We start from the raw sequence: 20,061 nt of genomic DNA on the forward strand, positions 1-20,061 counted from the left end.
CTCGTTCTCCTGTGAGCATGTGGCTTTAGCTACGATCATGTCGTGTTCTGATTCTTTGGACGCAAGGACAAAGGTAGAATGTAGTAGACTACTCGCCGCTGTAGCGTCGGACGAAATGTGAATAGGTCGCGCAGGAATGAGGAAGTTTCGATTCACCCCGGCGGGCACATATTCCCGTTTTGATGACCCGCAAATAAAGTGTCTCTTCTCACAGATCTATAAGTACGCAATCACCATTCTAGCTGCCAGTCTGCAAGAAACTCTTTCCCATAATCTCACTTCTGCAGTTATATGTTTTGGGCGAGAAAATCTTTGCAGAAAAGGAGTGTAGTGTCTGGAGATATACGAAGCGTCAGGAGCATTGCTCACCCGCAGCATCGAGATTCCCTAAACTATTAAAAACAGTGCGTCTAACTATAGACCTTCCTCCGTTGAGGAGTCTTTCACAAAGCTTCTGCTTCATATAAATTGAGATTTCATCTGCTAAAGAGGCATTGTTTGGAGAGCTCGCTAACCCAACCGGGACTAGCTTCACGAAGCGAAAGGGAATTTCGTCACACTCCAGGCAGGCATCGAGTCGAACGCTTTCTTCCACCACTTTTCGCATCTTTTCCGCCTTTAACAAGGCTGCAGCGAGTGATTTCACAGGTTGTTGCACGGGTAGTCGAGCAATATGCGCCGTAAACTCCCAAAGGCGGCCTCCGCCCTAAAGAAGGGCGTGCCCGGAGCTTCACGACGTCTCTCGTCGAGATGTGCACAGTTGGTTTTGACGCTCGAGCAAAGCGGCGAAGTACCTGAACGGCCTGGGGATACGATGTTTTGTTCTTCACTATGGTCGTTGCGCTGGATCTTGTTGACGGCACCGGGTTGTTGGAGACGCATAGCCACAGAGAAGCGAATGCTGATTGGAGGGGTTGTTGCCCTTCCGCCCTTTTTCTTCCTCTCGTCGCTATGACTGTTCTAGAGGTTTTGAGTCACGTTATGCTCTCACGAGCGAGCTGTAAGGCATAGGCAGTTGTCGCATATGGGTATATAAGACCCAAGCCCTCAGGCACGTTTGCTGCTTTCTTACTTCATGGGTGATCCGGGTGATGACGATTCGGATTTTGAGCAAGAGCAGGGTTGGTTCGCAATGCAGGAGGAAGAGGGGGTCAAGCTGCCGAATTTCAAGGTTGCTCGGGAGGTCCGGACTCAATGGATTTTGGATATCATCGATTCGAACCTGCCACCGGAGGTGAAGTACCGCGGGTATGTCGCGTTTGAGGAGTTCACTTTTGGTTTCGATGAGCTCGAGCTCAAGCTCATGGTGAACCTGCGGGACATTCTTCAGCCGATCGTCAGTCTGGTAAAGAACCATGAGTATCAGCTCCCCCGTAAGGTCATTGACGGCATACGATTCGCACTGCGGAATGCGATTTCGGACGAGATCGCCAAGTGTGGAAAGAAGGTATCCGTCTTTGACTTTGGACTAATCATCCTGCGCCTTATCGAAGAGACTACGAGCTTTCTTCTGGACTATCGTCGGGGCATCTTGCGCAAGACTCTGAAGGAGAAGGAGACGTACTGGGATCTGCGCAAAATCAACAACCTTGATCCCCTCCTCGATCACAAGCTGAAGATGAAGGGCCTTGACCTGGAGACCGTCCACGGCGCCGCCAGCCACATCCTCGGAAAGACTCCAGCCCAGATTTGCGCTGACATCGACCCGAACTACCGGATCCTTCACTGCGAAAACATCTTGCGCTCTGATCTGGCCTCCAAGTTTCTCCAATATCAGCAGACTCTCCGCGACAAACTGATGAGAGTCCCAGTCAAGGACCTCAAGGCCTTTGTCCCGCGAGAGAAACAACGCCGCTATGGCGATGGACAAGCGGCCAAAGAACAGCTTGTCGAGCACTTAACTAAAACCCGCACCACCTTCCACGGGACGCGCCGCGACCTCGTCCCCTCCATCGTTCAACACGGTTTCTTGAAACCTGGAGATATCCATCCAGCGACCAAGAAGCGGCTTCCTGTCTCTAACGGCACCGCATACGGCCGCGGCATCTACTCATCTCCAAAAGCATGGTACGCGCTTAGCTACACCGGGTGGGGCCAAGAAAGGACAAAACCATCGGAGCTCCCTGGAATGAAGCTCCTAGTGTGCGCCACAGTCATGGGCCGAACCGCCTGCCTGGAGAGGGGCGATGACTGGTGGGAGCTCGACGAGCCCCTCCACGGCGCCGATTCGCACGTCAACGAGAGCCAGTGGGCTTACATTGTCTTCAACAGTGCTCAGATCCTGCCATGCTATGTGATCCATCTTGACTGGGCTCCCGCAGAAGAAGATGGCTTCTACCAATGGTTCATGCGGACGATGAGCGGAGTTCCCTCGAAGAAGCCGCCCGCGAAAGGCGACATCGGTCCTGGGGAGAAGCAACGCAACCGGGAGCAGCTCATTGCCCGCGGCCAGAAGTTCTTCGCTTATGGATATGGACCCGTCGATGGCAAGAAGCTGATCATCGAAGATGTCGCTGAGGTCGATGACGATGAAGAGGAGTATGGCGAGTATCAGGAGACGCGGATCGATGCGCGGCCGGCGAATACGAGTATCTGGGATACGCACTGGGGCAAGGAAGATGAAGGGACTGAGCAAGATGTCTGGAATCAGTTCGAGCTGGAGGGGGAAACTGAGTACAGCAGTGCGCGGAGGGCCAACTTGAACAGACGGAATCTGAGATCAAGCTGATGCCGCGAATACTAAACGTCACATATTCTCTCCCGGGCGGAAGGGACCGCGACGTCGGGTTTTTCGTGATAATCCGTGGAATTCTCTACTTCACCAAGGACCTGCAAGATCTCTTAACCACGCAGCGACATCACAGCCCCGAGCATTCTTCCATAGCATATAAATACTTAGAGTGTGTATCTCCGTTCCCCAAACTTCTCATTGCCTCCACAATCTCCTTGGTATCTTGATCTCGCCTACCCCCCTGGCTTTGATAACCACAACATCTTCTCCACACATACAGTCACTTATACGGATTACAATGCACCTCTCAGTATTTCTCTGCACCCTCCTCATCATCTCCGCGACGAGCTCCCCAGCCCGACCCCTCGGCCCCGAACTCCTAAACCCGCAAATACCCCATCACGCCCCCTGGCCGTCCGCATCCGCATCGCCAACGCCCCCATCAGCCTGACGAAGCGCCGCGACATCAAAGAAAAGATACCTGGGCCACCGGCCCCATCGGCCGCGTCGACATCTGCGAAGACAACTACTACAGGAAATGCCACGGCTTCGACGTATTGAAATGCGTCGATCTGAGCGGGGATAACGCGTGGCTGAACGATAAGGCCAGCGCAGTGAGGGTGAGCAAGGGGACGACGTGTCGGTTTTATATGTGAGTACTGCTCTGATGCCGTAGCATGGGCACCGTAACTGAATAAGTTCCTGCGTATTTCCAGAGAGGATGAGTGTGCTGATGGCTTGTTTGCATACAGTGAACATAACTGCGAGAAGAAGAAGTGGAGCTTTGCGACGATGCATGCTATTTTCGACTTGAATGCCAAGACGCAGGATGTTAGTCTTATTGGTAGTAAGGAGAGGCCGAATGATAGGGTGAGTTCGTTTCAGTGCTTTGAGGCGAGGAAGGGCGGGGTTGACTGGGTGGGGTGGGGAGTAGAGTAGTTCTGGCGGGGAGAGGGGGCGATGGTGTGGATGGGTGGACGGAAAGAAGGGAGGAAGGGCTTTTGGCTATGGTTCTTGTGGTAAAGTTGGAGGTTGAGTATTCCAAATGCTTTAAAGCGTCTGTTATGAGATTATAGACTGTTAGCGTAGCATACCAACGTTGCTATGCGGGTATCAGCTAGTCACAGTGAGCGAGCTAGTTCGTATGCATTGGGGTTGTTCGCTTGCACTACGAGAGGTTTATGGTCCTCGGGCGAATTGGGTGGGGTTGATAGCGGAGTTGGCAGGATGATCACGAGTAGGTAGAAGATAGGAAGTGATTGCTTTCATGAAGTCACGTAGGTGTATTGTAGAATAGCTCACATGGCCTTTTTCATATCAACGGTCATCATTGGCCCGGATTTAGTCGTCTACATTCGCTGCGGCTCTACTTCCGGCGTCGGGTTACGTTGGGCAACCGAGGAGTGACGCAGGCTGACCCAGTCCATTTACCTGAGACCGACTGAACGTGGTGTGTAGACCACTCTGCAGTGCGTGGAATTCCGCTTTTCGATTCTCGATTGGCGGGGATACTGATGTTGTTGGGGTGCTCCGACCGTAGTACGAAGTGACTCAGAGCTCGTTCACGTCCCCCATCCTCGAGATCAGTTACCGGAACTACTTCCGAGATTGGGATTGGCTCACAAGGCTCAATTCGAGCACGTTTCTTACAAATTATCGCCAAGACCGCTCCAGAATCTTCGAATCGCTCCGTCGCCGCTGCTTCTCCTCCCCAAAGGATCGTGCGTTTCCAAATCCGGCTAGTGGTTCCGCTCAGTCCTCTCTCCCTCTCGCCCATATAAACCCTTTCAGCCCCGCTTCAAGCTTCTTCTACCTCACCTCACCCATTCTTCGGCTTCAATTAACCAAATTGAAGGTTCTACCTAAGTCTTCTCATCACCTGCAATCAACATCACCGGTTGTTACCATGCGGTTCATTCTCCCTCTCTTCGCGATCGCCGTCGCTGTGCTAGGGGTCGCTGTTCCCGCTCCCTCTGTTCAGCAGGACGCTGAGGCCAAGGGTCTCGAGGTCAAGCGTGACCCCCCTTCGGAAGCCCCCTCAGTCCTCTCTGGAAGCGTCATGGAAGTGACGAAGCGCGACAACTCCTCAGAAGCTCTCGACGCTGTGCCTGCACCATCGGGGCAGGAGGCGGGTCCGCCTGACGCCATCTTGATGCACATGTTCGAGCATCCAAACTACCGCGGCTCTGATTACCATGCTACCCGGCATTGGATGGAGGAGAAGGTGTGCGTGTACTTCGCCCCGATTGTCTCTTCCAGCGCCTACGTACGTCAAGAGAAGGTGTTCTGGTGCAAATTGTTCACGTAAGTGGTGCCGCAACCATTTTTCTCGGTGAGCTGTCTGCTAACAGAGAACAAGCGAGCCCAACTGCAGCGGTGGTATCTTGGGCATTAAGCCTGGTGCTTGGATCCCTGATTATGGCAGGTACGGCTGGGACAACAAGGCGCGAAGCGTATTTTGCGAGTGGGGCCGTCCGAACGATGGGATCCTAATGGATCCCGGTATGCAATGGGCGGGACTCGAGGATTGAACTGCATGCAGGGTCGTGGCACTCCGCTCTTGGCTACACCAAGGCCTGGCGGCATCCGGGCGGGTTGGTAGTTGGTAGCTTCGGAATCTCGAGAGATAGCTACACCCCCATTTGAATTGGACACATTATTATTCATGAATACCTTCTCTTTCAGTCCACCTGCTCACTGAGATTTCTGGTCGCGCAATTTCAATGACATGAACTACGCCTCAGGAGCGTCAGGCGCCCCAGCAAACTGCACGGGTGATTAGTAATTTCGATTGGCGTGGCCGCCTCTGTCGCAGTCCCAGGGCACGTGTTAGATCGGGAGGTGGAAGGAGGGAGGCGTAGTGCGAGATGGCATCGAGAGCTGGATCGTCACCTGCATGGCTCTCGGCGATGAGGTGGAATTGACGCCCTAACGGCGCGCTAGCCGCATTCGGATCCATATACATGCCTCCATCCCAACCATCTCCTCGGGCTCTCCTGAGGCTGTTTCAGGGTCACAAATAGGTCTTGGAGACCTGTCAAAGGGATCAAGATCTCGCGCGCGCGGTCCAGACTCGTCATGGCCAGGGATGCACGAGCTCGGCTGGCCCGTGCCAAAAGTGTGTGGGGGTGGAGGGCAACCTCGCGCCTGGGGCTTTTCCCCTTCAATCAAACCTGGGCATTACCTGAACGCATTTGTTACGCAACTCGGCCAGCCCTCACGCTTCTCATCAATGTCGGATACCTACGTCTTCTCTCGGGCTCGTTCAATGCATCGCCTGCAATGCAAAAGCAAGGCAATCGCTTCCCTGCACGCGTTTCGGCTTTTCGACCGCCAACGAATCCTCAGCCTATGGCATCCCGGTCGCGATAACAGCGCCCCATGTCAGCCACCGCTGCCCTAAAACTGATAAGAGACACCTCTGACGATGAGGCTGGAAGGGAAGATTCTGTCTCGTCCCGCGACCGTAGAACTGACGTTACCGAAGAGAAGGTACTGGCAGTCAGCGTGGCTGCCAGGCGGCTGACGCACTTCACCCATTATTAGCTCGTTTATCATCAGGACCCTTCATACTGTTTGTCTACCGTGCCTCGCGTGGCATAGGGAAGAGTGGGGAAGCATGCCAATATGCCACCACCCGCAGCAATGGACCCGCTAGAAGCGCGCGCGCTCGACCAACTACAAGACACCGACTTTTGCGAGGACTGCGAGGAAGTCGTATCCGACTTTTACTGCAATGCATGTTCCTGTAGCCTCTGTGCCGAGTGCTGGGACCGTCAGCCCGCTCACCGCCGCAAACGCCTCGCACCGGGCCAGATTCCGCACGAGAAAACCGAACTCTCGCTGGCCAACCGAGTCCAGACAGTGTTTTCGTGCTCCGGCGATGAGCGCACGCTTCGAAAGCTCCACAGAGAGGATGAGGTCACGGCTTGGTTTGGTATGTGTTCCAAATAGCCTTGCTCGATGGGAGCGCCCAATGTCTGATTGTCGAAACAGGCCTAGAGCGAGAGGTGAAAGACGGCCGTCCGTTCATGTTTCGTGACCACGGAAGGTTCGCTGATCTTGCTACTTCCATGCATCAGCGGCTGTTTAAGCAACGAGGATCAACCTCAAGTGGCCAGAACGGGACGAACTGCGTTCCCGGCCTCGTTTCTTTTGTCGGTCAAACCGGTGCAGGAAAGAGCACTCTGATCAAGTTACTCGTGCACTTCAATCAGTGGAGTGGCCAAGACCAGAATTTCCCTTGCCCGGTTCCTGGCATCACCGGTCGAGACCTTCCGACTTCTGAAGATGTCCACCTCTACGTCGATCCACTTACAGCGGAGTCGGAGTATCCAATTCTCTTTGCTGATTCGGAGGGCTTGGACGGTGGGGAGAGAGAGCCGCTAGCGGCAAGCCTAAGAAAGACGCGGGAGAAAGAAGAAGCAGAGTCGTTGGGGTCAGAGTCCGATTACGCACCTACCCGGAACTATACTGAGCGCGAAGTCCAGTGGGTAGATTCCAAGACGAAGCGAACGCGACAGTTTGCCGCGGGGCAGTTATATCCTCGCATTCTCTTCGCTTTTTCTGACGTCGTCGTATTCGTCCACCGAAACCCAAGGTAAGGAGTTGGAGGCCCGCGGTCTTTCTTTTAGCTAATAAGCAACAGAGCGATTGAAGGGGTATTGGAAAGGCTTCTCGACTGGGGATCCGTGGCTATCGAGACGACATACAACCAACCCATCCTGCCTTACGCCATTCTGGCACTCAATGCCACTGAACATGACGTCGATCCGAAGATGTGGGATGTGCAGACTTCGACCAGAACGCTGCTTGACTCGTTGGCGGACACTGTCAACAAGAACGTGGTCTTTTCCACATATGCAGACCTGTGGAGAAAACGAGGGAAGAAGATCGATACAGTGGACGACTTGATGAAATGCTACTACAGCGCGCTCAGAGTGGGTTATGTCGTCTTGACTTTTGCTTTTCTGGCTAACATGCTCCTCTTGTTAGGTGATCCGCTTGCCGACCAACGGGAGACCCAAGCTCGTAGAAGCGCAAGCCCAAAAGCTTTATCTCGACATTGAACGCGGCTGTCGTCTAGCAAGAAACGTAAAGGCGCAGACACGCATGCTACTCAACGCTTTCGAATTTCAGGCGTACCTCAATCATGCTTTTGATCATTTCTGCTCAACCATTGATACCCCGTTCGATTTCGTTCAGTGCTCGTACTTGACTAGTCGGCTTTCAACTGTTTTTTGCGAAAGCATCCTCGCGCTCGCTGTCGGGATGGCGAAGAAGAAACCACGTCCAAGAGCATCTGCGATCTTCGAGAAACTAGGACGTCTCATTGCTTCGTGCATTATGTTAGACACAATGCGGAACAATCTTAAAGGTAGGCGGCCCGCTGTTTCGAATGTATTCAGGCTGAGTAAAATAGGTACTGCGGAAAGAATCTTCGCGCAATATGTTCCCCAGATAGATGCCGCACTAAAGGAATTTGGCGACCGTTACTGGCCCTGCGAGTTTTACGTCAAAGGGCCGATGCCTCCGCATCTGCAGGCCCACCTGAACAACCTCGCGTTTCAACAACAAATGCGGGCCGCAACAGTCATACTGCGATGCGCCAATGTCCGCAGCGGACACGCGGCCAAGGGACACCAACTCACCGACGGAAGAGTCTTTGCTCGCGGCTCCTATGAGTCGAACTTTTCCTTCGAAAGTCACCGTAAGCAGATACTCGACGATATCTACATCTCTTTCCATCACTCCATGAACAAGCTGGCGCAAGCTTCACGGCAAGGCATCCAACAGCTCGATGCGGCTGCGATCATCCATCGTGATGATGCGCTGGCGTCGTACTATCCTCCAGGTGAGGATGGTGAGCCGGTCGGTTTACGCTACACAGCCTTCTGCATATGTTGTCTGATTGGGACACCTGAGGCTCTGTTACCCTGTGGGCACATGTTGTGCCGTGCTTGTATCCAGGCGTACGGTCGCAGGAAGGGCCACGTTGTGGTTGACGTCTTAGAGTGCCCTTTAGAGGTCAATCAGACCACAAGGCCGCAACCTCGAGCAATCTACCTGAGACCAGAGGCAGCGGGAGTGCGTGTTCTAGCTCTGAATAAGTATGGCGCTCTCAGTCCATGAAGATATCGAACTGACTATTGGCTTAGCGGCGGCGTACGCAGCGTCATACAGCTCGAGATTCTGAAACTGATCGAGAAGGAGCTTCATGGGAAGATACCGGTGCAATCATTCTTCGACATGATCATTGGGGAAGGGTAGGTCTTCCCTCCATGCACCGTTCTGCCAGCAGCTAAGGATTTTAGAACCGGAGGCCTCATAGCACTTGGTCTGAATGCCAGAGGCTGGGACCTCGACGACTGCGAGCAACATCTGCATGCGCTTTTCGAAAAGATCTTTGCGCAAGCAAATATTCACAGGTTCCCCAGCCTTCAGATCAAAGGGAAGCACCCGAAGTATCGCTCGAAGGCTCTGGATGACGTTCTCAACTCCATGTTCCCGGAGCAGCGCCTCATTGATCTCCCCCCGATTAGTCATCCTATTCAGCAGAGCTCCAAAGTCGCCGTCCTAACTTCGTCGGCGACGGGTAGAAAGGTTCTGTTTTCCAACTATCGAAGGAAAGCTTCCTCGAAGCGTGGGTAGCCCTGCCGCCCCTTTTGGAACATAAAGCTCACCCTTACGTGACAGTGCCATACGCCCTCTACCCAATCACAGATTACTCGTCCCAGCCGAAGGTCGCAGATATGTAAGATTCAAGTGCTTTCTGCAAGTGTTCGCAAACTGACGGCGGCGAAGTGCGAGAGCCTCGATGGCGCATGCGGACCTCTTCAAGCCGTTTCTGGATCCCAGGCTCGGCCAGCTCTTTTTTAAGAAGGACATGTCTGAGGGCTTCCTCATAGAGGTAGCCCAAAACGAATGCCGATCGATCTTCACTGGGCTCCAGAAGGACTTCCCGGACATCTTACTCTCACTGGGCTGCGGCAAATCCAAGCGCCCACCCGTCCCCTCGATTGCCAGCAACGAGACGCGGCGAACGAAGGCCTCATCCAGATTCACGAGGAGCGAAGAGGACGACACGCGATCGTACATTACTGAAGACTCAGCGGACGCGTACGCGCAGTATCCGAGACCGAATTTCATCAGCCTCAATCCTTTTCTCGACGAGCTGCCGGAAATGGACGACGTATCAAGCATCCCCGAGCTGCAGAGTCTCATACAGGAAGCGACTGATGCTGAAGTTGTGAAGAGCCTTGTATCGCAGTTGTTCGCGACTCTCTTTTATGCGGAAACGGATGCGCCAGTGCAGGATACTACCGCAGGTGAAGTGCTCATACCAGGTATGTATTGGCCCTTCTCCTCGGTCTCTATAAAATGCTCATCGTATCACCAGTCCGCATCTACTGCCGCCTGCTCGATCACACCACAGAAATCCAAGAAGTCGGCAGACTCCTCAAATCCGGGTCCTTCCGCAATTCCGAGTTCGTCTTCTGGGAAGAAGGCTACGGTGCCCAAGAGTACCCCATCGCATCGCGCACGCTGGATAAGATGATCCGCCAGCTGCAATTCCCCATGCTACGCTTGATTATCCCGCTGTGGCAGCCCGATTCTGTGGTGCATGGAGTCCTGCGGCTGGAGAACGGCGAGGAATACCCACTTAGTGGGTTTCCGCGGCGTTTGCGGGGCGCTGGGGTAACGCATAGTACGTCTTCCCACCTGGCCCTTCTCGTTTGGTTTACTAACATGGAGATGCGAAGAACCTGCACTGAAGAGCGAGTTGGACCCGTCTTCCACGGCGAAAACTCCTCCCTGGTCGGCACCGGACTTGCAGAATATCTCCTTAGCGGGTACCTGGACGGCGGAGCTGCCCGATCGTGCGACGTCGTCTCGAGGCTTAGGTGGTGGGCCGGGACCTGCAGAGTATGCGGATGCGCCGCCGTATGAGGCGGGGTCTGAGGAGAATGTTACTGCGCTGCCGAAGTATGAGCAATGACGTCTACTTGGGGAATGGGGGGAGGAGCGTAGAGTGCCTTATTGACCCGTATGCGGGAAGGGTCCAAAGAGGAGGTCAATGATTTTGGAGGATACCAATAGCAGTTCACGCAGTCCGTATCGAGATTTTGATCCTTTATTGATTCCTCATCCCAGATTGTCTTATTCCAGCTCGCGACGCTAGCAGGCATGACCAGGCATGGTGATTTCATAGCCATGTCGGCATTCACGAAGCCCACAATGAGAATTCCATGGCACGGTCGACACGAACGGGAAGAGCTTCCAACGCCCGCGCCATGTTACCAGGATATGTTGAAGGGACAGGCTTTGTGGTAGGTTCTACTGGTACGACAAGGGGTTCGGCGGCAGGTGTGGATTATCGCATTCAGTAAGTGCATCCGGTTGTCCACGTAAATTCCATTTGCAGGAGTAGCTTCCCTCTACCGAGCGCACTCTCTTGAATGTGGGCAGGGACACCACCACGCACATGGAATTGCGTCTCCTCCGTGAATCCTTACTTAACGCGCAGTCAACACCACACTTCACATGCCGCCACCGCTTCAGTTCAATTCACACTCGAGATTCTCTATATCAGCCTTCGACTCCCTTCTCAACCCCTCCTCGTTCCGAAACACAATTTCGCAAGCGACAATCATGCATGCCATTCTTCTTCTCACCTTGCTGAGCACCTTCGCGGCCGCCGCGCCCGTTACACCTCCTCACGATCCGCTCTCCCAGCTAACCACAAGCGGCATCCAGCCCACAACGCCAGCCAGCGCCACAAGCGTCTTCGTCGTACCCAGGATTCCTGCAACCATGTTGCCAAAGCCCGTAAGTGCGCTGCCTGCGCCAGTCCTACAAATCCCACTTCCACCTCCTATCTCCGCAAGCCGCTCAATTCTACACCTCCACTAACCATACCCCTCACAGCCCCGTGCTAGCACGCATCCCCCGCGCCTCGCAACCCTCCACGTCTGCAACAAGCCCGCGTTCCAGCCGCCCTGCTTCACGCTGCAAATCCTCGAGGCCACGTGCCTCAACTTGCCCATGCTGTCTTCTACGATGAGCATGCGGCCGCGCGGCTTGTATGACTGCTATCTGTACCAGAACGAGGGGTGCAGGGATGTTTTGGATACGGGGGCGCCGCTGCCGGTTAGGGCGGGGTTGACCGAGTTGGGGAATTGGCGCGGGAAGGTGAGGAGTGTGAAGTGTGGGGTGGGGAGGATTTACTAGGATGAGGGAGAGTTGTCTGAGGTGGTGGATGGATGGTTGGAGGCTGATTGTGTCGTGTTCTGTCTGGCGGTGCTGTGGGATTGAGCAGGGGACTATGCATTTTTGCCTCTATGATACTGGGATATTGTACTATGATGTATGGTTCAGTACTTCTTCTTGCGGTCGTGGCGAGAAGAGAGGATAGGAAGGTAGTGATGAGAACTATCGAAAAGGAAGTTTAAACAGTGTATACTTCTATTGGCGGTTGACGGGCTTGGTGGGGGCGGGAGCATTGTCAAAGCGTTGCAATCAGGTACGAAGTCGGGTTTCATGAGTAGTGACTGTGAAGTGACTCCTCGTGAAGGCTGAACCGAGCGTTTGCATAGGTCAAGCAACCCTCTGTAACACCGATTCCCTCCAAACCCACCCGATAGCCAGAGCAGCCCCAGGCCCGACACAAATGGCAAAAACCGGAATGAGTGCCCCTACAACCATCCACTGCTTGCCCACAAATCCTGCAGCCCACAGGTCATAGAACGCGTACACCAACCAGAGATACCCGCTACCGAAGCCAAATAGCGAGTCCAGTTGCAAGGCTTTCCGCATGTGCGGCTCGAATTCGGTCTGTACGGCGGCTTCGGGTATGAATATCTCCCATAAGGTATACGGAGACGCGCGAAGAGTGTAAATCCAAGTTGATGCGGAGATAGCGCTCATGGCCGCTAGAGGAACCCAGGGTGGGATGCGAGGTGCGGCACCCTTTGTAAGGTAGTTGAAGAAGGTGTTTCCTACGCCGACCCATAATGGTGCCATTTGCCAGGCCCAGGTCCAGTAATGCTTCCCTTCGAGGGTGGGAGACAAGAAAGCGCCGAACGCAGGAAGCGTGTGAAAAAGCAACAGCACTGACTGCAGGATGAAGGCGTTGGGAGTGCGAACGGGGCTTCCGAGGACTGAATGCGATGCCCTCGGAGCGAAGACAAAGCAGAGGAAGCAAAAAATCGAAGCGACGGGTCCTATTCCCAAGAGCTGGCCCGCGGACGCGAAGATAGTAGGACTAGTTCAACATCAGCGTAACGAAGCCGACCAGACGCGCATAATGCACACTTACAAATACGCCGGCGTTCCTTGATTTCCCTCGCGATACGACTCCAGTAGCCACATTGCGTACAGTGGCCCCAGGTCCTGCAGGAAGGTGAACATCTGCCACCAGCTCAGCGCGTCGTATCCGAAGGTCGAAGGCGAGAACGACGCAGTGGTGCCTCTCCATAAGTCGTCGAGGAACTTTATGTGGTAGAAGTCTTTGAATGGAAGAGAGCCGCCGTCCCATCCGATTTTGCCCTTCTCCAGGTGAGGAAGTTGATGCGCGATGATCTTGTCGATGTCCATGGCGCGGTAGCAAGTGATGGCGAGGATGAGGAATGGCGATGCGGCGAGCGCCCGCTGAAACTTGGAAAGCCGGGCAGACATTATGAAGATTTGGACATCTGAATCTGGGGGTGCAGTTAGCGGTGAGCTTCTGAGGTGGAGGACTTAAACGCTAGTCTAGAACAAAGACTTGCAAGATCCGCAAAAAGACGGGGAGACAGACGGGTGATTGAGGAGTCTCGTTATAGAGTTTGCGACGTCAGTGAGAGCGCCTCACCGTTCTTCTTTTTGACTTTGCTGTGCCTCGACCCCACTTCGAAGGACGCAATTCTCACGTACTACCCGAGATGCAGAGGGCAGCTTATGCTCGTTGCCGGTATTGAGCGGCACAGCCACGAATAAGATCCCAGCACCGTTCCGCCGGATATGCTTGGGCGGGGATATTTAACGCCCCGTTGAAAGCTGAAACCCACGCCGCTGGCATTCCTGCTGCCTTTTAACCGGCTAATTACCAATTCGCTGGTGTTCTTCGACAAAAACAATGCGGCGTAAACAAAACAAAACGCTCTCCAGCTACGCGGGTCTGACTTGGAAGCGCACTAGTTATCTCCTGATTAGTCAGTGGAATCCTTGCGCTGCGCTGCGCTGCGCATTCCCTTCTGGTGAGCGCTTGCATATACGCAATTTGTAGCGTGCGTATTGGTGTAGTGAGATGGAGCTGGAAGGATGAGGCCAAGCGGGAGGAACATCGGTGTCGGGCAGAAGCTATGCCTCTTTCGTATTCTCGCAGGGGCCTTCCGTACGCACGCAAGCCATATGAATATTCGTAGACTAGCAACCTCGGATACCGGGCACGCCCTTTTGTGTTCATGAACAATAATCCAGTAGTTGACGTGGGCCTACGAAGCTTTGGTATGGGCAGCGCAGACTACTTTCACTCCTACTATTTCGCAAAACAGTTTCCGCGATGGACGATAGGCCTTCCCGTTCAGCAGAACCAAGCATCTGTAATTCACCGCCGGGGTCTATCTCGGCCCGAGCCCAGTCGAAGGACTGGGTGTGTCAGCCAGCCTAATGTTGATCACTGCCGCCTCTATCATGAAAGAGTCTCCATTCAATCCTTTTTTTCAGCTGCCTTAGATCTCCGGTGGCACAATGGTCAGATAATATGGCAGAGGATTACTCCGCAGAGGATCTTTATTCCTACGGTCCGACATGTACTCCCCCGTGAGCAGATGACACAGCTGAAGCCACCGCTCGGGCTTGGAGGACGGTGGCTGTCTAGGTGGGTATTCAATATAAAAACGGGGTGCTTGTATGAGCAAATTATAGCATGTAACTACTCTAGGAAACGGGAATCAGTACTTTCCGTGAGCAATATGGCACTCCAGGTACGTCCACGGATCAAGGATTGAGGATCGTGGATTACACTAATAGCAAGCTGCAGCAGACGGAAAAGCTACATCACCTGTATACCTTATACCTCTTCACGAAGAGCGACATCAAAACCGTCATCTTTCCACAAATCGTTTTCGCCATCTCGAGTGCTTTCACGGGAGGATTCAGAGCCCCAGATGAAATCCGCGATCAAGGTCAAGGATTTGCTTTCGCAGCCCTTGCGAAAGCAGCCTTGTGGGTTTGGGTGACGCTTCTTGTCGAGAACGTCGCAAACCAGCGCCTACCCGGATCGATCCTCGAGGACTCGAAGAATAAACCGTGGCGGCCGTTTCCATCCAAGCGCGTAACTTCCCGCGAGGGCCAACAGTACCTGCTCATCCTTCTTCCATGCGCCTTGGTTACCGGCGTCCTCGTGGGCGCCTCTAGAGAGACGAACACTTTCGTCGCTCTGGTATGGATGTACAATGATCTCGACGGAGCAAACACGAGCGTTTGGTGGAGGAACGCTTTGAATGCCGGCGGACTGATGTGTTTCAGCGCAGGAGTCACGGCAATAACGGCTGGGCCCTTGCACTATGCGGGTATGGGACGCGCCGTTTGTTGGATCGCGTTGACAGGGGCCGTCATCTTTACTACTGTGCATGCGCAGGATTTTCCCGATGTGGCTGGAGATGCAGCTAGGGGCCGTCGAACGATGCCTCTTTTGTATGGACAGGGTATGTCCCGACTTTCCTTGGCTATCGGTGTTGTTGCCTGGTCGTTTATCTGCCCTGCGTTCTGGGGGCTGCAGCTGACGGGTTTTGCACCAACGGTGATCGTGGGAGGGCTTATGGCATGGTTGACTTGGACGAATCGCAGGCAGGCATCGGACGAAGTGGTGTGGAAGCTCTGGTGTCTTTGGTTCGGGATTATTTACCTTCTTCCATTACTGAGTGGATGAAGGAACGTGACAAGTTGAACAGGTACGAAACAAGCTATTGGCTGGATCTTGATCAAATGCGATACTGTGTTCGAAATTGGAGCGATGATCTGATATGATAGAACACGCTACCACATGCAAAGGTTGCGGCCGTAATAGGGAGGACTGTGTTGCTGACCATTGTGCTACTAGTCATGCAGTAAAGCTCGCGTAGAAGCACTAGGTTCATCAGCTCAAGAGGGATTGATGCTGACCACTGTACTACCCGAAATGCAAGTGGACTTGGCATGGGAGTCGCAACCTGGGCCTGTCAGTCTAAGATACGAGGTATATCAGCCAGCATCGCACAGCTGATAGAGATCCACAGTTTTGGGTTGCTCAAATCCGCGAATTCTGCGAACGTCACCCAGGGTGCGGAAGTTAGCCCACTAAAATTCCCACAACAGGTGTGTCTACCGCTCCAACACTATCCCAAGGTTTCCTTGCGGCTAACTCCAATTTCGAGGACTTCCGCAAGCCACTCGGAGAACTCGTCGAAATCCGTCCGTACACACGTCCATCATGCCCATCATTCCGACGCCGTCCGAGGTCGAATACATGCAACTGCATATTGATGAATCCCTCGTCCCAGCGATCAATATTTCGAATATAATTTGCGCAGCGGTAGCGTTCGTCGCAGTAGCGTTGAGACTTGTGGCTCGCCGTCACGTCGCGGCGGGATATGGTGCGGATGACCTTTGTTGCGGTCTCGCATTGGTAACACGCCCAACACCTCATCGCCGAGGCTCTTGCTAACCGATGCAAGGTATTCAACATTGGTTTCGTTATTGGATTGAGTTATAGCACTCGATACGGGCAAGGAAGACATGTACTCCTTGTGCAGAACCCCAGAGCATTGGCCATTGTAGGTGTTCAAACTGTCTCGACCCGAGAGTATGTAGGAGTAACGTTGGCATTAGAACAACATCGTAAACGAAAACGTCTACCTTACAGCACTCGCCGGCATCAAGTTTTCCATCTTGCTTCTGTATCGCCGCATCTTCCCCGTGAGCTGGTTTCGTAAGGCCCTGCTTGGCCTGGCAATGTTCATCCTGGCCTGGTATATTATAACCTTCTTCTGTGGTGTGTTTACATGCATCCCTATTCGGGCGCTTTGGGACGTCACGGTGAAAGGACGCTGCATTCATTACGGGCAAGTCACGCTGGCATTCGGAGTTTGCAATATCGTCACGGACTTCATCATGCTAGGACTTCCGTTGCCGCTGGTGTGGACGCTGCAGATGCCTCTACGGCAGAAGATATTGCTCTCGCTGACCTTCATGGGTGGTTTTATGTGAGTTCCGCGCGTGCTTTGATCTGAGATAGTGGCTGACTCTGAGCAATAAGTGCCTGTGTTGTTAGTATCGTGCGCCTGAAGTTTGCGGAAAGGGTAGAGTCCACATACGACCCAAGCTGTCAGTCCCCCCTGGTTCCATCATAACGTTCGACGTTGGCTGACTGTGGCAATAGGGGATACTGTTTTCGCGGCCATCGTATCGAACGTCGAACTCTGCACTGGTTTCATCGCTGCATGTATACCTACCTATCGGCCACTTGTGGAAAGGATCTTCCGCCGCACTTCGACTCGTCAAACTGCAAGCACTGAGAGCCGCTCCCAAGGGTGGAGTAAAATGCAATCCGGAGATATCCACCATGATACACTAATGCTAACATCAAACGTTAGCACGACTGTAAGCTGTGGAAATATCGAAGTCAAGGGTTAAGCTAATCGTGCTTCAGCGTCTCGGCGGGATGGAGTCGAATATGCATACGGATAAGAAAAGTCCCGCCCTGTCCTTGGATCCGGAGCCTTGAGGCTTGAAAGTTTCGAGTGTGGGGAAGAAGAGACAAACAGGTTATAAATAGTCTGCTGAAAGCCAGGCTAGAGGACCTTATTGCATTAGCGGCAGTAGAAGTTTTTAATGGGTCGCGCAATTCCTTTACACGCAATACTAGACCAGTGCATTAGGGGAGGATATAACGATAATATTGCTAGTACAATTCTGTTACCGAATATATAAGGCATCATAACTGAAGAGCAGAAGGATTGGACGATCCTTTTGCCCAATAAATTCGCATAGTTAATCTTAGTGAGGGTGGGGACTCACCATAGTTCTAGTCAAAATTTGTATTTGTGTGAAAGGGAAACCTACCTCCCACTTCACGTCACAGCCGCTGCCTCTTCTCCTCAACTCCTATCAACTTCCACCCGCGGCATCGCACTAGGAAAGCTACCTCGCGCTTCCAAACTCTTCTCAGCTCGATTGCCGGCGACAAGATGGCAGACACCGCGACGGAGGATGGACTGTGCGCCATGTGCAGGGAGACTGGCGCGAGGCTCTGCACCGGCTGCCGCAACATTCGGTACTGCTCGTCGACCTGCCAAAAGAGCGACTGGCCCATCCACAAGGCCCTCTGCAAGACGTTCGCAGACTTTGATGACGACAAACGCCCCGGACCCGGCTACGTACGCGCCATACTCTTCCCCGAGAAGGGCAACCAGCCCCACTTTATCTGGGTGAAAATCGTCCTTCCTAGTGAGGACCGGCTGGGACTTTTGGATCTAATCCCAAAGCCGGAGGATCTTCCCGAGGATATGAAGCCGATGCGTTCCCTGGAGGACAACTGGGTCTTGAATCGGTACATGGAGAATAAGATGAAGAGGATCTTTGTCTGGGCGAATGAAGAGCTCAATAAGCGTGGCAACACGTCTAGCGGAAGGGAGAACCAGAGCTTGAAGGCGGTCGATGAGGAGCTGTCTGGTTCCTGGAAGGGCTCGCTCCTCGGGATCGGGGTCCGCGACGACGTCGACTACAAGGACCAGAGTTACGATCTCGGGCCCATGGGGTACCGGCATATCGTCGACTGCCTTCGGGTGGACTATTGCACTACCGCGGACATGGAGCGGAATCAGGTCATGGAAGAGATAGTAGGGAGTGGACAGACCGTCTGGGGCGCTCGTATAAACTGTAAAGGCGACATAGACATCTTCGGACGCCCTACTATCGAACCGATCCAGCTTCTAGTATCCATGTGTACTGAAGACTCAGACTGCCAGGCTCCCATCGCAGACCGAATCGGCATCCCGCTTGTCTTACGCAAACTCCCTCCCTCGTTGCCGTGGCGCGGTCGATGCACAACATGCAAGAACGGGAAAGAAAACCCTGATATGAATATCAATACCAGGCTCCTCAATCCCCTCATACCGCCGTGGCGCGATGACGATCGCCATGTTCCCGGGAGTGTCACCGTCGTCCGCAGAGACGGAAAGCCATTGCACCACGTACACATTGCCGCGATCCTCGAGTTCTGTGTCTTTCAGAGCACCGTCTTTGCTCAGATTGGTATGCTCGGCTTGAGGAGTTATGGTCAGTTGAGTCAAGTGGGCATCGTTGGGAGCGCGACCGAGGAGCATTTCTTGTGGTGGTACCAGGACTGGGTTCGGAAGAACGCGGAGGCCGCGGGCGTTGGGGCTGAGGGCCTGCTGTCACCTTACGATGTGTGAGCGCCAAAGGCGACTTACCCTCTGACTAGATTCCGGTCCGCCTCATGAAGTACCTCCAGTATACTCGATTGGTCGAACGTCGGCATACAGAAGGTTGAAAGGACGGCGAAGGAGTTATGCATAAAAGACTGACATAGATGGATCTATCAATCGTCAGCGGGGTAATAACATCGGATAGAGGTTACAAGGAAGGGTTGCTGGCTAATTGGGTAGGTACAGACGGACGTCGTCCATATCTTGACTCTACTTCCAATAAAGTCCCTCTCATCCATTAGCTTCTCTACAGAGGTCGTCAGAATCTAAATTAAGCACAGCAGCGGTCACCTCGCTTGAGCTTCGACTACTCGGGCCCATTTCCCCAGCAGCAGCACCACCACCACCATCACCACCACCGCGGCGTATTTCGGTAATTCCGGGCCTCCGGCAATGCCACTACACCCAGCCCTCCAAACGAGCCGCCATCCTACTTTCCGATAAGCCTGCCACTAGAGTACCCACAAGGATCAAAATCCAAGTTCCCGGGTATGCAACGTGGGAGAGTCAGTCGCCAAGAGTCAGCTTTCTCCCCCACATAACGCTTGAGCGAGGCAAGCTTTCCGCACTCGCAGCTTGTCGATCTTGACCGCTGTAAGAAAAGAAGATTGGCTTGACAGGCGGGGATGACGTTTGTGAGCCTTACAGGGCTGCGAGGGAACCCATTTCCGTACCTCGCAGGCCCGACTCATGGGTGCCGTGCACTCTATTTCGTCCTCAACAATGAGCGAAAAGGAAGACAGTGCGACGCTCAGATGATTCCAAAGAAATGCCGACTTCCCCGCGTTCTGTTATCTCCCCCAGATCCAGATGCTTGCACCAAGTGGGTCCAGGATTGCGGGCGATGGGACGGACGGTTAC

General features: G+C 53.6%; 9 protein-coding genes across 9 annotated transcripts; 7 read left to right on the forward strand and 2 right to left on the reverse strand.

Moving 5' to 3' along the window:
* The first annotated feature begins 979 nt into the window (after nucleotides 1-979).
* BU26DRAFT_282129 (uncharacterized protein) lies at nucleotides 980-2,972 on the forward strand. The gene has a single exon (XM_033821525.1). It carries the CDS (start codon nucleotides 1,076-1,078, stop codon nucleotides 2,726-2,728), a length of 1,653 nt encoding a protein of 550 aa, XP_033686394.1. The 5' UTR covers nucleotides 980-1,075; the 3' UTR covers nucleotides 2,729-2,972.
* Nucleotides 2,973-2,982: 10 nt separating this feature from the next.
* BU26DRAFT_282124 (uncharacterized protein) lies at nucleotides 2,983-3,677 on the reverse strand. Its single transcript, XM_033821524.1, has one exon. It carries the CDS (start codon nucleotides 3,527-3,529, stop codon nucleotides 3,131-3,133), a length of 399 nt encoding a protein of 132 aa, XP_033686395.1. The 5' UTR covers nucleotides 3,530-3,677; the 3' UTR covers nucleotides 2,983-3,130.
* A 960-nt stretch (nucleotides 3,678-4,637) lies between these two features.
* Nucleotides 4,638-5,377, forward strand: BU26DRAFT_549879 (uncharacterized protein; the record flags this gene model as incomplete). The annotated part of the gene is made up of 3 exons (XM_033832019.1): nucleotides 4,638-5,035; nucleotides 5,091-5,233; nucleotides 5,274-5,377. The coding sequence occupies 3 exons, from the start codon at nucleotides 4,638-4,640 to the stop codon at nucleotides 5,375-5,377; spliced, it is 645 nt and encodes a 214-aa protein (XP_033686396.1).
* Nucleotides 5,378-6,246: 869 nt separating this feature from the next.
* On the forward strand, nucleotides 6,247-10,725 carry BU26DRAFT_282142 (uncharacterized protein). Its single transcript, XM_033821526.1, has 10 exons — nucleotides 6,247-6,668; nucleotides 6,728-7,331; nucleotides 7,380-7,671; nucleotides 7,727-8,108; nucleotides 8,154-8,841; nucleotides 8,890-8,997; nucleotides 9,046-9,374; nucleotides 9,428-9,485; nucleotides 9,536-10,077; nucleotides 10,131-10,725. Exons 1-10 carry the CDS (start codon nucleotides 6,359-6,361, stop codon nucleotides 10,679-10,681), a joined length of 3,864 nt encoding a protein of 1,287 aa, XP_033686397.1. The 5' UTR covers nucleotides 6,247-6,358; the 3' UTR covers nucleotides 10,682-10,725.
* A 658-nt stretch (nucleotides 10,726-11,383) lies between these two features.
* BU26DRAFT_563333 (uncharacterized protein) lies at nucleotides 11,384-11,962 on the forward strand (the record flags this gene model as incomplete). The annotated part of the gene is made up of 2 exons (XM_033833154.1): nucleotides 11,384-11,560; nucleotides 11,660-11,962. 2 exons carry the CDS (start codon nucleotides 11,384-11,386, stop codon nucleotides 11,960-11,962), a joined length of 480 nt encoding a protein of 159 aa, XP_033686398.1.
* Nucleotides 11,963-12,076: 114 nt separating this feature from the next.
* BU26DRAFT_518054 (uncharacterized protein) lies at nucleotides 12,077-13,506 on the reverse strand. Its single transcript, XM_033828722.1, has 2 exons — nucleotides 13,050-13,506; nucleotides 12,077-12,995 (listed from the first exon to the last, which is right to left on the reverse strand). The coding sequence occupies exons 1-2, from the start codon at nucleotides 13,406-13,408 to the stop codon at nucleotides 12,329-12,331; spliced, it is 1,026 nt and encodes a 341-aa protein (XP_033686399.1). The 5' UTR covers nucleotides 13,409-13,506; the 3' UTR covers nucleotides 12,077-12,328.
* Nucleotides 13,507-14,685: 1,179 nt separating this feature from the next.
* BU26DRAFT_563335 (uncharacterized protein) lies at nucleotides 14,686-15,261 on the forward strand (the record flags this gene model as incomplete). The annotated part of the gene is made up of 3 exons (XM_033833155.1): nucleotides 14,686-14,697; nucleotides 14,754-15,194; nucleotides 15,247-15,261. 3 exons carry the CDS (start codon nucleotides 14,686-14,688, stop codon nucleotides 15,259-15,261), a joined length of 468 nt encoding a protein of 155 aa, XP_033686400.1.
* Nucleotides 15,262-16,184: 923 nt separating this feature from the next.
* Nucleotides 16,185-17,386, forward strand: BU26DRAFT_530229 (uncharacterized protein; the record flags this gene model as incomplete). Its single annotated transcript, XM_033830948.1, has 5 exons — nucleotides 16,185-16,379; nucleotides 16,429-16,527; nucleotides 16,634-16,956; nucleotides 17,010-17,077; nucleotides 17,133-17,386. The coding sequence occupies 5 exons, from the start codon at nucleotides 16,185-16,187 to the stop codon at nucleotides 17,384-17,386; spliced, it is 939 nt and encodes a 312-aa protein (XP_033686401.1).
* A 554-nt stretch (nucleotides 17,387-17,940) lies between these two features.
* Nucleotides 17,941-19,167, forward strand: BU26DRAFT_592580 (uncharacterized protein; the record flags this gene model as incomplete). The annotated part of the gene is made up of 1 exon (XM_033834842.1): nucleotides 17,941-19,167. One exon carries the CDS (start codon nucleotides 17,941-17,943, stop codon nucleotides 19,165-19,167), a length of 1,227 nt encoding a protein of 408 aa, XP_033686402.1.
* Between the last annotated feature and the right edge of the window lie 894 nt (nucleotides 19,168-20,061).

Source organism: Trematosphaeria pertusa (assembly GCF_010094035.1).
Source record: "Trematosphaeria pertusa strain CBS 122368 unplaced genomic scaffold BU26scaffold_5, whole genome shotgun sequence".
NCBI lineage: Eukaryota > Fungi > Ascomycota > Dothideomycetes > Pleosporales > Trematosphaeriaceae > Trematosphaeria > Trematosphaeria pertusa.

What these genes read in the sequence shown, in the direction of transcription:
- BU26DRAFT_282124 (XM_033821524.1), bottom strand. Translation starts at nt 3,529, where the DNA reads ATGCATCGTCGCAAAGCTCCACTTCTTCTTCTCGCAGTTATGTTCACT.
- BU26DRAFT_282129 (XM_033821525.1), top strand. Translation starts at nt 1,076, where the DNA reads ATGGGTGATCCGGGTGATGACGATTCGGATTTTGAGCAAGAGCAGGGT.
- BU26DRAFT_282142 (XM_033821526.1), top strand. Translation starts at nt 6,359, where the DNA reads ATGCCACCACCCGCAGCAATGGACCCGCTAGAAGCGCGCGCGCTCGAC. An exon ending in GCTACTACAGCGCGCTCAGA is followed by an intron (nt 7,672 to 7,726) that starts GTGGGTTATGTC and finishes TCCTCTTGTTAG; the next exon opens with GTGATCCGCTTGCCGACCAA. An exon ending in AATGCGGAACAATCTTAAAG is followed by an intron (nt 8,109 to 8,153) that starts GTAGGCGGCCCG and finishes TGAGTAAAATAG; the next exon opens with GTACTGCGGAAAGAATCTTC.
- BU26DRAFT_518054 (XM_033828722.1), bottom strand. Translation starts at nt 13,408, where the DNA reads ATGTCTGCCCGGCTTTCCAAGTTTCAGCGGGCGCTCGCCGCATCGCCA. An exon ending in CAAGGAACGCCGGCGTATTT is followed by an intron (nt 12,996 to 13,049) that starts GTAAGTGTGCAT and finishes ATGTTGAACTAG; the next exon opens with TCCTACTATCTTCGCGTCCG.